The sequence below is a fragment of the Ziziphus jujuba genome, chromosome 9 (assembly GCF_031755915.1).
Source record: "Ziziphus jujuba cultivar Dongzao chromosome 9, ASM3175591v1".
Lineage (NCBI taxonomy): Eukaryota > Viridiplantae > Streptophyta > Magnoliopsida > Rosales > Rhamnaceae > Ziziphus > Ziziphus jujuba.
Window position 1 is genome coordinate 8,557,678 of NC_083387.1, and position 14,445 is coordinate 8,572,122.

The 14,445-nt window shown below is 34.3% G+C and overlaps 3 protein-coding genes and 1 non-coding gene across 7 annotated transcripts; 1 reads left to right on the top strand and 3 right to left on the bottom strand.

Annotated features, from left to right (window-relative positions):
* The first annotated feature begins 1,385 nt into the window (after positions 1-1,385).
* On the top strand, positions 1,386-5,225 carry LOC107426593 (B-box zinc finger protein 19). Of its 2 annotated transcripts, none has more exons than XM_016036815.4 (6): positions 1,386-1,715; positions 2,609-2,705; positions 2,868-2,983; positions 3,073-3,315; positions 3,485-3,574; positions 4,976-5,225. In XM_016036815.4, the coding sequence occupies exons 1-5, from the start codon at positions 1,623-1,625 to the stop codon at positions 3,566-3,568; spliced, it is 633 nt and encodes a 210-aa protein (XP_015892301.1). In that variant the 5' UTR covers positions 1,386-1,622; the 3' UTR covers positions 3,569-3,574; positions 4,976-5,225. The 2 variants fall into 2 exon arrangements, with proteins under 2 accessions (XP_015892301.1, XP_015892300.1); XM_016036814.4 differs by having other exon boundaries at positions 1,388-1,715; positions 3,479-3,574.
* Positions 5,226-6,586: 1,361 nt separating this feature from the next.
* On the bottom strand, positions 6,587-8,997 carry LOC107426784 (fructose-bisphosphate aldolase 1, chloroplastic). The gene is made up of 6 exons (XM_016037066.4): positions 8,725-8,997; positions 8,218-8,487; positions 7,785-7,894; positions 7,605-7,695; positions 7,169-7,438; positions 6,587-7,074 (listed from the first exon to the last, which is right to left on the bottom strand). The coding sequence occupies exons 1-6, from the start codon at positions 8,893-8,895 to the stop codon at positions 6,796-6,798; spliced, it is 1,191 nt and encodes a 396-aa protein (XP_015892552.1). The 5' UTR covers positions 8,896-8,997; the 3' UTR covers positions 6,587-6,795.
* Positions 8,998-9,733: 736 nt separating this feature from the next.
* Positions 9,734-11,889, bottom strand: LOC107426603 (uncharacterized). Of its 3 annotated transcripts, XM_048480782.2 has the most exons (3): positions 11,691-11,889; positions 11,284-11,324; positions 9,734-10,672 (listed from the first exon to the last, which is right to left on the bottom strand). In XM_048480782.2, the coding sequence occupies exon 3, from the start codon at positions 10,668-10,670 to the stop codon at positions 9,930-9,932; it is 741 nt and encodes a 246-aa protein (XP_048336739.1). In that variant the 5' UTR covers positions 10,671-10,672; positions 11,284-11,324; positions 11,691-11,889; the 3' UTR covers positions 9,734-9,929. The 3 variants fall into 3 exon arrangements, with proteins under 3 accessions (XP_048336739.1, XP_015892315.1, XP_048336738.1); XM_016036829.4 differs by lacking the exon at positions 11,284-11,324 and having other exon boundaries at positions 11,691-11,884; XM_048480781.2 differs by lacking the exons at positions 11,284-11,324; positions 11,691-11,889 and having other exon boundaries at positions 9,734-10,682.
* Positions 11,890-11,924: 35 nt separating this feature from the next.
* On the bottom strand, positions 11,925-11,997 carry TRNAE-CUC (transfer RNA glutamic acid (anticodon CUC)). Its single transcript has one exon. It is a non-coding gene; the product is annotated as a tRNA-Glu (tRNA).
* Positions 11,998-14,445: the final 2,448 nt, after the last annotated feature.

A 14,445-nucleotide genomic window follows, 5' to 3' on the forward strand; every position in this document is an offset into this window, starting at 1 on the left:
TATTGAGTTGTTGGGATGGGAGTACACTGCAAATGTTTGGTTGTTGTCCCAATTCCCGTACATCTACAAAACAAGGAGAAAACCTTCCAAACCTAATATATAACATTTGAGATAGATTTGGGGTTATACCAAATGGATAATGCTTCGTACAAAAATTGGGCCACTTGAAATGTTAGACAAAAATTTTGAATCATAGTTTTGGCCAATTTTATTTCAAAGTATATCAAATCAAACAATAAATTAAGTACAATATCCGAGTGAAAAAAACTTAACATATCATGTCATATATATCTTTAACCAAGTATTTTTTAGAAGAGCAATTCTGATTTGTCAGATAAGGAGCTTATTTATTGCATAATTATCTTAATTATGAAAATTGGACATATAATATGTATAATTATCTTTATTTGATAGAATTTTTTTAACAAGAAATTTACGAAATAAGAACGTTTATTATTACCAAAGAGGTCAATATCCCAACTATACGAACAAACCCTTTTATATCTTTTTTCCTCTCTTTGCAGTTCGCACACAAAAACACCCACCCACGGTATTAGCTATCTTTCACCAACTTTTTTTTTTTTTTTGGTAATATATCTTTCACCAACTTGACTTCCACCATCTTGGAGTTTCTGTCAACCAAATAAACAATTTCAATATTTGAAGGAAAAATACATATACCGTTCAAATATATATATAATACAATGAAATATACATGTTCAAATCATAAATTTCCAGGTCAACAACAATGTTAAAAAAATAAAAATAAATAAAATTTTGAATTGCATTAAAAAAAAAAATACTATAAAAATATCCTTTGATATTATAGCCATTGGAAATAGTTTATCTCAGCTAGTTTCTGGTATGGTTTGGTTTATTTTGTTGCAAACCGTTGGGTTAAAACTTAAATCAACGGATTGAAAATTTATTAAAAAAAAAAAAATCAACGTAAAAAAAATAAGTGAGAATAATATTAAGATATCAATTAAATATACCAAAACATATATTAAAAATCATTAGATAATATTTTATTTATTAATATATTATTGTTTTTATATATTTTTTAATATATTTATTTGGTATATTTAACAATGATTTATTAGGGTAAATATTAAAAAAATGAAAAGCTTATAGTGTGGCGTGCCGGGTGAAAGTGGAACTGATTTAAGTAATAAAGTGGGGCCATACTGTAGCATTCCCAGAGGGCGTCCACACAGGAATTCCATTTATGGTATGAAAATTTAGAACCAGAAACTCAATGCCAGGTGTCGCTCAAAGATCGCGAGTACTCAAGATCTCATAGACACCAGCGCGTCACTCAACATCATAACTTCATGATGCTGCTGCTCTGCTCTTTTTTAATTTTAATTCTCTTCTTCTTCTTCTTTCTTTCTGCTTCTGCTCCTGAGAAAAATAGAGAGAGAGAGAGAGAGAGCGCGGAGTCCGATATTCTTTTGACTCTGTTTGGGTTTTTTTGTTTTTTTGTTTTCACTTCCATTTTTCTTTTCCTCTTTTTTCATCGATTTTTCTTTCTATATTTCTGTCTGTGTGTAAGTATGGCGGCGTTGAAGCAGAGGAAGGAGGAATGAGAAGGAGGGGAGTGAAAGTTTTCACAACAAAGAATGCGAACGCTTTGCGACGTCTGCGAGAGCGCCGCTGCGATCCTCTTTTGCGCCGCAGACGAGGCCTCTCTTTGCCGTTCTTGCGACGATAAGGTTTTTTTTATTTTATTTTTTTGTTAATTTTTTTTCTCCTAAATTTTATTGATTTATCTTTGGAATTTCCGTTTGGTCTTTGATGGAGACATCGACTTCGGATTATTATTATTTTTACCTAGAAATTTCGAATTTTCAAGTCCTTTTGATATATTTATTTTGGATTTTGTGGATTAAAATATTCATTGTTGATAAATATCTCATAAAGGATAAGTATATTTGCTGTGGTTTTTGTTTGGTTAATTTGCTACTGAAGCTGTGCTGTGTTTTTATTGAATTATTATCTGTCGTTAAAATGCAATTAATTAAAGTCGATTGATTAGTTGAGCGCATTCACTGATTTTGTATTTGGTAATGGTCGTACCAGTCACCAGCCTGATATATTTCTTCCTCTTCACTGTCTTTTATTGTGGAAATGCTGCTGTTGTTTGAAAACTTTTTAGAAATCATAATTGGCACTACGTCTTATAACTGGGTTCTAGAAATCATTTAGAGCCACATGAATTTCAAACTTGTGTATTTTAAGTATCAAATTTTCTGCCGCCATAGTTATCATCTGTGACTATTTGTTCTGAAATTATTGGTGGGATGTTAATGGAATGTTAGCGTAGAGTCTAAGAAAGTGACAAAATGTACTGGTCAAGGTAAATGTCAGAAGCAGTCATATAGGGATCCCTACCTTCTAGCTGTTTGTTCTACTAAATCACATATCACATATGCATTGTACAGCTCATCTAAAATGTTTTTAAAATGTTATTGCATTGTATGGACTATAAATCGTGTCAAAGAAAAAGAAGAATTTGTCTATTTAAGTAAATTCTAAATCTTCATTGCTTTGAAACTATATTATTATAGGGGTTATTTTGTTAACCTTTCTTCTGTTGGAGTTGCAGGTCCACATGTGTAACAAACTTGCCAGCAGACATGTACGAGTTGGTCTGGCTGACCCCAGTGATGTTCCCCGTTGTGACATTTGTGAAAATGCACCCGGTATGCAGCTTTTAACATTCATACTTTCACCTTGAGCAAATAGAAGAAAATCCTAATGAATACATTTCAAGGATAAATATATTTATTATGTTGACACAAAACTATTTTAAATTTATTTATTTGGGTGATTGAATCCTTTTCATCATTTGGAAATGTATGTAGCCTTCTTTTACTGTGAGATAGATGGTACTTCCCTTTGCCTTCAATGCGACATGGTTGTACATGTTGGTGGTAAGAGAACCCATGGTAGATATCTCCTACTCCGGCAGAGAGTTGAGGTTTTTCTCTCTTCTAGACAGTATTGGTTCAGGTTTTGTCTCTCTTTTTGAGGCTTCCTGACTTCTCTTCCCTGTGAATTCTTCTGTAGTTTCCAGGTGATAAGCCTGGCCATTTAGAAGAGCTAGGGCTACAACCTCTTGATTCTAATGATGTAAGAAGGGACCGAATTCAGCCTAGTAAGTTCACAGCTAGAGAGAATCAGCAGAATCACAGCGTCTCCCCTGTTCCAGTTCTAGACAATAACATCAATAGTGATGGCAAGATGGAGAACAAATTGATTGATCTTAATGCCAGGCCCCAAAGAATTCATGGGCAAGCTTCAACTAACCAGGTATTTGTTTCTGTAATGTCAACTTTGTTAGATTCGTAATAGGAGAGGGAAATATTTTGTTATAAAAAGGTTGCCATCTGAATTTCGTTTCAATATCAAGTACCGTATTTAATGCTCTAGTTATAAGAACTCAATAAGAATCTTGCTGCATTTAATGTTTTAGGAACAGGGTATGGACGTTTTGAGTGGCAGTAATCATGAATCTGCAAGTGTGGTTCCTGTTGGATCATTTAAAAGAGAGCCTGAAAAATGATAAGAGGTACATTCTAAAGTCTCACCATCCAGATTTATTTTTTACTTTCTCTTGTTTTTTCCGATATGAAGTTTAAATCATTATTTAAATTTTAGGATGATGCTGTGCTAGCTTTGTTTTTGGTATATTAAGACTCAGATCCAAGTAAAAAGAAAATTTCAGATTATTGTTAGATGACTTCCTTCTGTACATTAACGGAACCATAATGCTTGCTGCTTTCAAAATACTATAAAATTTGTAGCATTGTGTTTTGAAATTGGGTCGCTATGCATCAATTTACTTGTTTGGAAACCCTAAGAAGTAAGAAGTTTGGAGCAGCGGTGTTATATTGGAAAAGTATGTAGGATTGCATTTTATCTGGTTTTTCTGTAGTAGTTCCGGACTGGTATCAGAGTCAAAGCTTTCCACCTAGTATAGAAGTACATTTATACATTAAACGTTTGAGGTTGGTCGAAGTTGCTTTATTATTGAAGGCTGTCAATAGTGCCCCTGAGCATTACATGAGATATAGTAAAGTGACTGGTTGTTGGATTTAGGTTGTTTGAGGTAGGTTAAGTTTGTAGCTGTCCAAGCATTTAGATATTTGATAAGACTTGAAGTAGCTCAATTATGGCTGGAATAAACTGATATAGGTACAAAACTTGTTTGAAAAAGTAAATGCAGAAAAATACAACCTGTATATGGTCCTTCAGAATTCAGATTCAATAATATTGGAGTCATTGATGTAATTTACCAACATTTGGTATCCAATTACGAAGTAATGTGTCACTTTTTAATTTGTCTGCACTTGGTAGCATAAGCTGAAGCATGTGGATTTCGTTTTCTTTAACAACTAAAATTCTGCTACATCTCTTGGTTTCTGAAAATTTATAAAATATTTTCAACTATTTTCCTGATTGATGCTAGACATGAGTCCATATGTAATATGGTAATGTTATAGGTTTTAAATTAAAATATGGAAATAGTAATATTCAAGTAAAACCTTTTAGAAGACCAAAATGGAGTCCAATTGCATAGCATTACCCAAAAACCCTATTGATGGGCGGTTAAGTCTGTCTGCAACAAACTTAGCAATCACAGAAGTGCTCTCGTTCTAAAACTTTGAAAAAATATCTCGTAAGAAAAAAGAACAGCTAAATAAGCAGATTTCTAGTGGTAATAAACTTTATATAAGGTTACGTATTAACTGAATTATCTTATGGAGTTGTCCCGGAAAAGAAAAGGAATTATCTTATGGAGGATTTTAATAAGCTATATATTGAATTGGAATCGTAAATCTGTATTTTGTTTGTTGAGAATATTCTTCAAGCCTTTTTCTATTTGCATAAATATAACTCCTTCATCAAATAGCATTCATTTTCTGGGAAATTTAACGATCATTTTGTTCCTTTTCATTTGTGGCTGCAGATGGTGATGGCAAAAAAATTTCTGTACCATCTTTCCACTTAACAAAATTAATGGCTTCCGTTCTTCTTCACACATTTCTCTTAGGTTTTTAATTTTCACGTTCTGTCTCTTTCATTCCTTGTGCAAAGTTGATTAGATGAAGAGAGATTTTACCACTGTACCAACAACAGTTAGCTTGTTATAAAATTTGACCTAAATTGTTAGTTTTCTGAAAGTCTCCAATTAAAATAAAGATGTTAATGTTGGTCCCTGCTTGTAATTTGATGGCATTTCCATCAAGGTTAAATAGAAAATGAATAGTTAAGAAATTACCTTCTAATGGTTCTGGTCACAAGCTCTACTGTTATTACAAAATTTGCCATGGGACGTTGTCGATGAATGTAACTTGGAGATCTAAATTTTGATTTTCATAGTGCCTCCATATGTAAAATGACGACCGAAGATTAATATTCCATTCTGTATACTAATAATCATCGGACTTAAAAGGTGATGGTATTTTTGCATTTAAATAGTTTTTTTTGGGGATAAATTTGGAAAGAGGATTTTAACGCACGGTTTGAACTCAAGATTTAGTAACTATCATCAGTGGTCCCAAGCGGATGTATTTGAGATTTTCAATGATAAATATCAATTATCAATGCCAAATTTTAATATAGGTTCTCTAATTGCCAAGTAATAAGTTTTATTAAATTGTGAGAGCATATGCAATGATAAATGTCATTTTGATCCATTTTGAAATTAACATGAGTTATGCAAAATGACAATGTTAAATTTTGGTATAGGCTTTTCAACACAAATGTTAAAAATAGCATTTCCAAATTATAAATTTCACTATATTGTGATGTTCATTTTTCACCAATCAAAAATAAAATTATAATATTTAATGTACTTTGTTTTTGTGGGATTCGATGCAAAAAAATGGCAATGCCAAATTTGGCATTTCCAAAATTTAGCATGCCCTATTAGAGACACATGGAGTAAAATGCTAAATTTAGCAATGGAGATGTTGGATTATTCTCTAAAATCCCATGAAATTTCATAACAAGTCCAAGTATGAGTGAAAATCACCACAGTAACTTGAGAGTTACAAATAAAATGAATCAGTCGTTTTTCTATTTAACCAAAACTTTTTCCTTTCGTCCCGAACAATCTGGGACACTTCTTCAAAGACTTACAGATCTCTTTTAGTGGGGTGGGTTTGTCGGAATCAATAGCTTTCATTAGTTGACCCAAGAACAGACAGCCACATAGAAAACAACTTAGCTTCCATTTTTTTGGTGACCCATTTTGGCAGATGAATATTTGTTCTTCAAAGTGCCTTGTGTATTACGAATTTATGATGAGAGGATTTAAAATCTTTGCCGAGCTAGCAATTACCTGATGACAGAACTTTCTAAAATAAAATTTCAAAGTAGAAAAGCTCAGTTTAAGCCCATCCAGTAAGAAACCTTACTTTAAGAAGGATGTTGATTTGGCTTTCCGTGGAACTAGTTAGAGGAATTGAGAGTAAACCATTTGTTCCGAATTAGGTGGGAAAAGGCTGGAGATAATTTCTAATCACTCGAAATTTTGGAGTTTCAAAAGCAAAATCAAGCATATTTCAAGTCGCAATTTCTAACAGTACACACCAAACTAACTCATTACCAAGAAGTTTATCAAGTTGCTACAAAGTACATGTAATCATCATCAACAAAAATAGTCTCCATGGTTATAAAAAAAAGCATTACAAGTTTTCAATATTGTTTTCCATCATCTTCTTCTCATATCCATCTATAGCTTTCTCTCTTTCACACACACACACAGAGACAAACTAGTACTGCTTAGTACACATAGCCCTTGACGAACAATTCTTTCTTTGCCTCTTCTGACTCTCCGTCACCGGTGTATTTGCCTAGCTGTGCAAGGGAGTTGTTCTTGGCACGGAGGAGCAGTGCTTCCTGAGCTTCCTTCACATTCTCTGGTCTGCCACCCCACTTCTTCAGGCAAGTGTTCTGAAGAGCTCTAGCATATGAGAACGACACGTGCCATGGGTTCGGACCTTGGTTCATGGCGTTCAAGTTCAAGGTTGCTTCAACCTCAGATTGCCCACCAGACAAAAACTGCTCACAAACAACAATGATGTTAGTGATTATTACAATAAGAGTAATTGGTATAGCATAGAATTTGTTGGGCTGGTTTTTTTAGGACACTTGCCATGATTCCAGGGACAGCTGGGGGGATTCTTCTGTGGAGGAGCTTGAGGGTGTAGTCGGCAACTTGTGCAGGGGTGGCTCTGTCCTTGCACTCAGCTCCTGGAGTGACCATGCTGGGCTTGAGGAGGATACCCTCAAAGAAGACGTTGTTTTCGGCGAGGTAGAAGAAAACCTCAGCCCAAACCTTCTGTGCCACTTCAAAAGTCCTCTCAATTCCATGATCACCATCAAGCAAGATTTCTGGCTCCACAATTGGGACCAATCCGTTGTCCTAAACAATTAAATAACCCAAAGATATTAATCACTTAGTAATATAATCCTAGATAGAAGAATTTCACCCTTTATTTATTTATTTATTTTCCTTAGAAAGTGGCAAAAATGGCTGAATGTTAAACAATCTAAGAAACTTTATGAGTGGTCAAAATTAATTCTCTTACTTGAGAAATGGCAGCATAGCGGGCAAGACCCCAAGCTGCTTCCTTCACAGCCAGAGCAGATGGACCATTGGGAATGCTCACAACGGTACGCCTAGTAAACCAACACAATCAGTTCAATGTCCTCCAATGGATGTGAGAGTTTAAAATATATTCAAAAACAAAGGATTAGATTTATGATACCATTTGGCGAAACGAGCTCCCTGTTGGTAGTAAGCAGCAGAGCGGGAAGCAAGGCCATCAAGACCTTGGCACCATGATTCATCGTTGGAACCGGCTAGAGGCACCAAACCCTGTTTGTTTTCATCACCATCGAAACAGCATACATGTCAATTATAATATACGTATGCTTCCATCAAAACATGGTATCATACACAAAACATTCAAAGACAAGAGAGGCGTTAAAGAAGCTTGAATTCGCTATTTTTTTTTTTTTTCTCTTTCTCAGTGAAAACAAAAAGTAACCAAGCATGTGAGATTATTAAATTTGGCAAGTTTAGAAATGCAAATAATGGTTCTTACTGCGTTTTTCACTTCTTTTAACTATTCCAGACAAAACAGAAAGATATAGCATTAACAGGTTATAGCTCAAAGAGAGAGAGAGAGAGATAGATACCTTGTCAACTTTGATACCAGGGATGATGTTTTGCCCAACCAGCACGTCTACTATCTTTTTACCATCGACGGTGGATTGGTAGAGAGTTTCCTCAAAAAGGATGGCACCAGAGATGTATTGTCCAAGTCCAGGAGCAGACACAAGGAGAGTACGGTAAGCTTGGCGGTTAGCCTCGGTGTTCTCTAGTCCAATTGATGCTAGACGCTTCCCACAGGTTGCATTTGACTCATCCATGGCCAAAATTCCACGCCCTGGTGATGCAATGGATTTCTACACCGCCCCCAAAAACCAAATTAAACATCAATCATTTTCTTCAACATTATATTCATGCTAGAAATGGTCACTAATAACAAGCCAAAAAACACTATGTTTTCTTCTATCAAACATATGGTCTAGTCAGGAAGGTAGAACTTAATTGTTCATAGTCACATGTAAACTATAATATATATATATATATATATCCTTAAACAAAATATATCTATAAATAAAATGCATAGTTTCACATACCGCAGTTTTGACAAGCTCATCAGCATAGGAGCTGGCACGCACGTTGAGAGCAGAAGGGGAGGTGGGGTGGCAGCGAACATATGAGACAGAAGGCTGGCGGAGGCTCTGGCCCTTCACCCACTCGGACTTGTCAAGAACTGGGGAGGACTTAAGGAGAGATGCCGATGCCATTTTTTCTTAAATTTCGCAAAGGGTAGCAACCCCTAACTTAAAAGAACTATGCTACCTTATCTCCTCGACCAGGCTACCTTGCTGCCTCTTTACCACAAAATGCATTTCACTCTGTATTTATAATTGCCTAGTACTTGTATTATCAAAAAAAAGATGTCTAACTTGAGGCTGTTGTGCGCTTGCCAGTCATCATTTGCCAAGTGGATGATAACTTGCTGACTTGGCATCTTGCATACGTGGTTCAGACATGGGGTTTTTTTCTCACCTCGTAAAAAAAAAATTTATGGAAAATATGGTGTTTGAAACCCAAGCAGGATTTTTTTTTTCCTTCAATTTTTTCCCCTTCCTGTTAAGGTAACAGACAAATGCATCATATTCACTAGATGGGAGATTCCTCTGGAAAGTAAGTATGAGGCTGTAATCTCTCTTGTTTAGTGTTTTTGGCTTCTTTAGTGACCAACGGCTCTGGTTTAATCATTGGATTTGTGGGAGATTTTTAATCTCCATGTCAACGATAGACATCATGCCAGGTCAGCTGGTCCACGTGATAAGTCGTAGTTTTTCACCCATGTATGCATATCATAGGTAGGCCCGCTCAATGGCCTACGCTACACCAATTGGCAAAAGCAAAGCAGACAAAATTGGAAAATGTCAATCAATGGTTGAGGTTCGTCCTTATTGTTTTGCAGTAACTAGATTCTAATTTTAGAATTCACTCCATCTGTTTTAGTTAGATGTTAAACTACAATGAGTTTCAAACTTAGTTCTCCCAAAAGCATCAACAAAAATATTCAACAAACAAGAATGCCACATTGACGATCCAACGAGGAAAAGAGAATAATAAAATTAACGAAGTTTTTTACGCCCTGAAAGGATGTTATTTAATCACAATCCAACTCGTACATGATGCATCTAAATACACCGTCATTGTCTCGACCAAACAATGATCTAATCGTCCACAGATAGCCAATTGTTAGCGAAAGGATATCTATTCAAAGGGCACAGATTCCAAAACAATATATACAATGAACTTTTCAACTAGAACTTTGTTTCAAAGATAGGTCAGCAATTCCAGTAATTACATCATCAATCGACTCTTCTCTGTGATCTTTCCATGTAACAGACTCATCCAACGTTGATGATTTTGATAGATGGGAACTTTCTTCAAGGGCCTTTTTCAACTGCTTAGCAAGCTCATCTTCCTCTGCTGGAACGTCCAAATCCCAGACCCTGAATATATCATCTGTTGTAGGCTCAGTATCATATAATGAAGAACTCGAATCAGTGCCTAGCTCAGTAGTTTCAGATTCCTTCATGCCATCACTGTAAGTTGGAAGAAATGGATTTCCCACGAAAGCTAATGACTGAAAATCATTAAGGTACTTCTTGATTGCAATATTTTCACTATTTGTTCCTGATTCTTCGTTAATCGGGAGAAGATCAATAGGAGTTCTTACCGAAGATGCTTCGGTTTCTGCTCCAGATCTCAGAAACAGTTCAGCCTTTTCCACCTCAGTAGAAGTAGGCATCTCAATGTCATTTTCAACATTAGGATCATCACTAACAGATGCAGAAGAGTTAAGCAATCCAGCTTCAGAAGTTAGAATATCTAGCAAGGCATCTTTTATAGAATTCCAATCACTGTCAGGAATTTCAGATTCTTTTACCAGGCATGAATCCGCCCAGACCACATCTTCTACTGAAAGAGTTTCTCCTTTCTGATTGGACTCCAAAGAAGACACGATGCCTTCCATCACTTCATCTTCCACAGCCATGGCTACATGCATGGGACATTGTCAGTATGTTGAAACAAACTTAACAACTATCAGTTAGCAAATACAAAAGGGTATATGCGTGACATGAAATTTATACAAGTTCATAAAAAACAAGCTTCGAGACTAAATTCATATTCCCTTTTGACATGAATGCTCCTTAACTGATATCAATTTGTTGAAAACAACTACCTAATACAGAACAACATAACATTCCTCACCATGAAATGCAGAGTTCAACAAATAGACCTAGGAGATTTCTTTCATACTACTCATTTACTCAAGTAAAAACACTGGAAGATAAGCTATATAATCAGGCAGCCAGATTCAGGGCCCAGCAGACGACAGCATGTACAGTGTTTAAGAATATATGGTTGAGTACACAGAACATTTTGGCTAAACAGGTTGTTGGGTAGAGGGAATCTTTTGAGTCAAAGTGATTAGAAGCAAAGTAATTTTGTTCCCTCAGTAACAAGTAAGACCTGACGTCCCAACCATTCAACATTATCAAAGAACATATGATCGAGTTGGCAAATAAACAAAAATTAGGTTGCCGAGCAAGTAGGCAACCAAAATCATTGCCAACAATTTCTTAGAAAACAGCCGCAAAACGGACCTTGAGCTTCCCCACAACAATTAGACAACCATCAAAAATGCCTGTACCACCAGTTACAAATATTAAAGCAACCCCTTTAATGATAATAATTAAACAAAGAACCCATTAAAGATAAGAAAAATCTGACATTTATGCATATATAACAACTAAATCGGAAAACATAAAGGAAATCAATGAGCTTCAATCCAAACAAACAAACAAAACAAGCGAAGATAATCCAAAGAGAGGGAAGGAAAAAAGGTCATGAAGTTTAAGGGTTTGTTCCATTGAATTTTTTATTTTTTATTTTTGAAAAATAAAAAATAAAAAATATATAAAAAGAACACTCGAAGTAAAACCCTAAGCCTCCTCAAACAATAAATTTAGGGATAGATACAGAAAGAAAGAAAAAGGAAGACTCTTATCACCTTTGTGGAAGCCAAAAAGGCCTAATTTCGCAGATACGGTTGAGATTCAAAACAGCAGCTCGTGATGAAAATTGCTGAGAGATGGGAAAGCTCCCAGAAAGTCTAGTGGGAGGGAAACGAATGAACAAATGTTGAAGAAACGGCTTATATGTGCTCTGACCCTTAGCGCAAGCGCACTAAAAAGGAAATCTGGAAAATTTTCAAAAAAGAAACCCAAAATAATAAAAATTTAATTTCCGTTGCCGGGACTTGAACCCGGGTCTTTCGGGTGAGAGCCGAATATCCTAACCAACTAGACTACAACGGAATTGATGTTTGTATTCGTATCAAATCTTATTTATTCAAACATTTCATCGTCTTCAAGTCCTAATGCAATGAAATCATTGTTACATTTATGATGCATTAAGATCAGTGTGACAAATGGACGTCATTCAAGTTGTATTAGTGTCATGTTACATGTTTGAATCCCAGATAAATTGGTTAATATGGTTACAGGTTGATCAATAATGCAAAGTGGTTTGTCTTCATCAATCAACAAATTTTTTTTAATTATTATTTTATTTATTTTTTTCCTCTCATGTTTTGCAGTGTTCATTGATTGAACAAAAAGAGTGATTTGTTTTTATTTTTATTAATATTGTCTATGGAAGGGGTTTTAAATGGTCTGGAATTCCCTCTTATTGAAGTAGGGAAGTGCCTTTTTGTTTGTTTCTCATCGTTTGTGCAAGTACTTTCGTAAATTCATTGTCAATAACAAACTTCGTTTGGGCTCGATTATACGATCTCTTTGGCCCAACCCTTACATTAGGTGCTTCTTTTTACCCGACAATTTTTCTGGCGTTTTATTTTCCCCATAAAGCAGTTGTATCTAACTCATCTTGTAGCAGCCATGCTTCGCTGGGTGTTTGATGGCCTTGTTGGGAGGTCGTCATTTTTTCATAAATAACAATCAATTTGACCAACTTCCCTTTTTATATTTCACTTTTACGCAATTAAAATAATTGCTCTGTTTCCATACAGCAAATTTATATTTCTACGAACTCTTCCAACATGACTTTTTGTGTTCATTGAGAACTTTGAATTACTTGTGCTAGGGTTTTCATTGGTTATAAACCAACCTAATTTGTAAATAATTAATTCAATATAATTAATAATTAATTTTGTTTTTTTAATTTAAACCGATTCGATATTCAATCTGTAATTGGTTTGGATAATTAATTTTAGATTTGAACTTTAAAAAAAAAAATAGATTTTTTTTGTTTTTAAAAATTTTTGGACTTTGTAAATAACTTTGATTTTTGACTTTTTTCATTATATAAAATATATATTTTTCTAATATGGATAGAATGTATAAAATAAAATAAAAAATACATAAATATTAAAACAAAAAACAACATAAATTAGAGTTTTATATAACATATTACAATTGTATCGACCAATAAAATTACGGATAATAATATAAAATTTAAATATATATAATTTTATTATTTATACTATTAATTTATTTAATTGTTTAGATTGATTTCATTCAATTTTTATTTTAGAAATTATACCAAATCAAAATGATAGTTGATTTTTCATTTTTAAAACTAATCCAATCTAATTACGCTAGAAAAACCAATCCAAACAAATTAAATTGGATTGGATCAATCGATTTCATTGGTCGGATGATTTTTTTTGTACACCTCTAACCCCAGCGATTTTTTTTATACACCTCTAAGTTCTGCAATGATGATTTTCTTTTCCAATTCCTCTTTCCCTCATTATCATCTCCTATTTTATTTATTTATTCTTTGCTTTGCCACTCAAATGCATGGTGGAGAGCGAACGGGTTTGCAGTCAATCAAACGAAAAACAGGCTTCAAGGCTGAAAAAAAGAAAAAAAGAAAAAATTGTTGTAAAACAGCAAATACTCAATGGTAATTTATTGATTTTTTTAATCAATTTTCCAAAACCAACATATACAAAATAAATATTAAATAAAAAAACAGCATTACAAAATTAAAGTACTAGACCAAGCAACAATAAATTGCAAAGTTTTGCAGAAAAGAAACATATGAAGAACTTGCTTGACTGACCATCAATGGAAACACCAAGTTGCAGGGATCTCCCTGCTGGGAGGTCGCCATTTTTACTGCCCCATTGAGGAAGGGATTTTCTAATCTATATTGAGGAAGAATGAATAATCCTAAAGTAAATAAATTTTTAAAAGGTAATAAATATTTAAAAGGAAAGACAAAATTCAAAGGATTTTTGGTAATTTCACATGAGAATGCAGCGCAAAATGGAATTTCCGCGCCAAAAAGAAGCACTCTATAATTTTAGATCCGAATTGCCGAAGTTGGGCCCCACCAACTAACTACATCACCAACCGGGTCATGGTTCAGTTCCCACAGGCCAACCTTTTATTTCAAAATTTAATTTGCTTTGGGTTTCTGTCTCATTGGACCCAGGTCCATCCGGAAAACCATTACCAAAGCTCTTCAGCCACACTCCACACTCCATGCTCCACTCTCCACGTATATATAAAGAAATTTTATGGTGTTGATAATTTGGTATATCAAAATTGATAATTTAAGAAATTTTTTTTGATTTTATTGTATATATATACATAATTAAATTGATTTTTTTTTAATTTCAATTATAATATAATCTGTACCCTAAAATTATTATATATATATTTAAATTATATTGCCATTTTGATTGTAGACACGAATTTAATAAATGAATATTCTCAAAACTAGAAAAAAAGAAA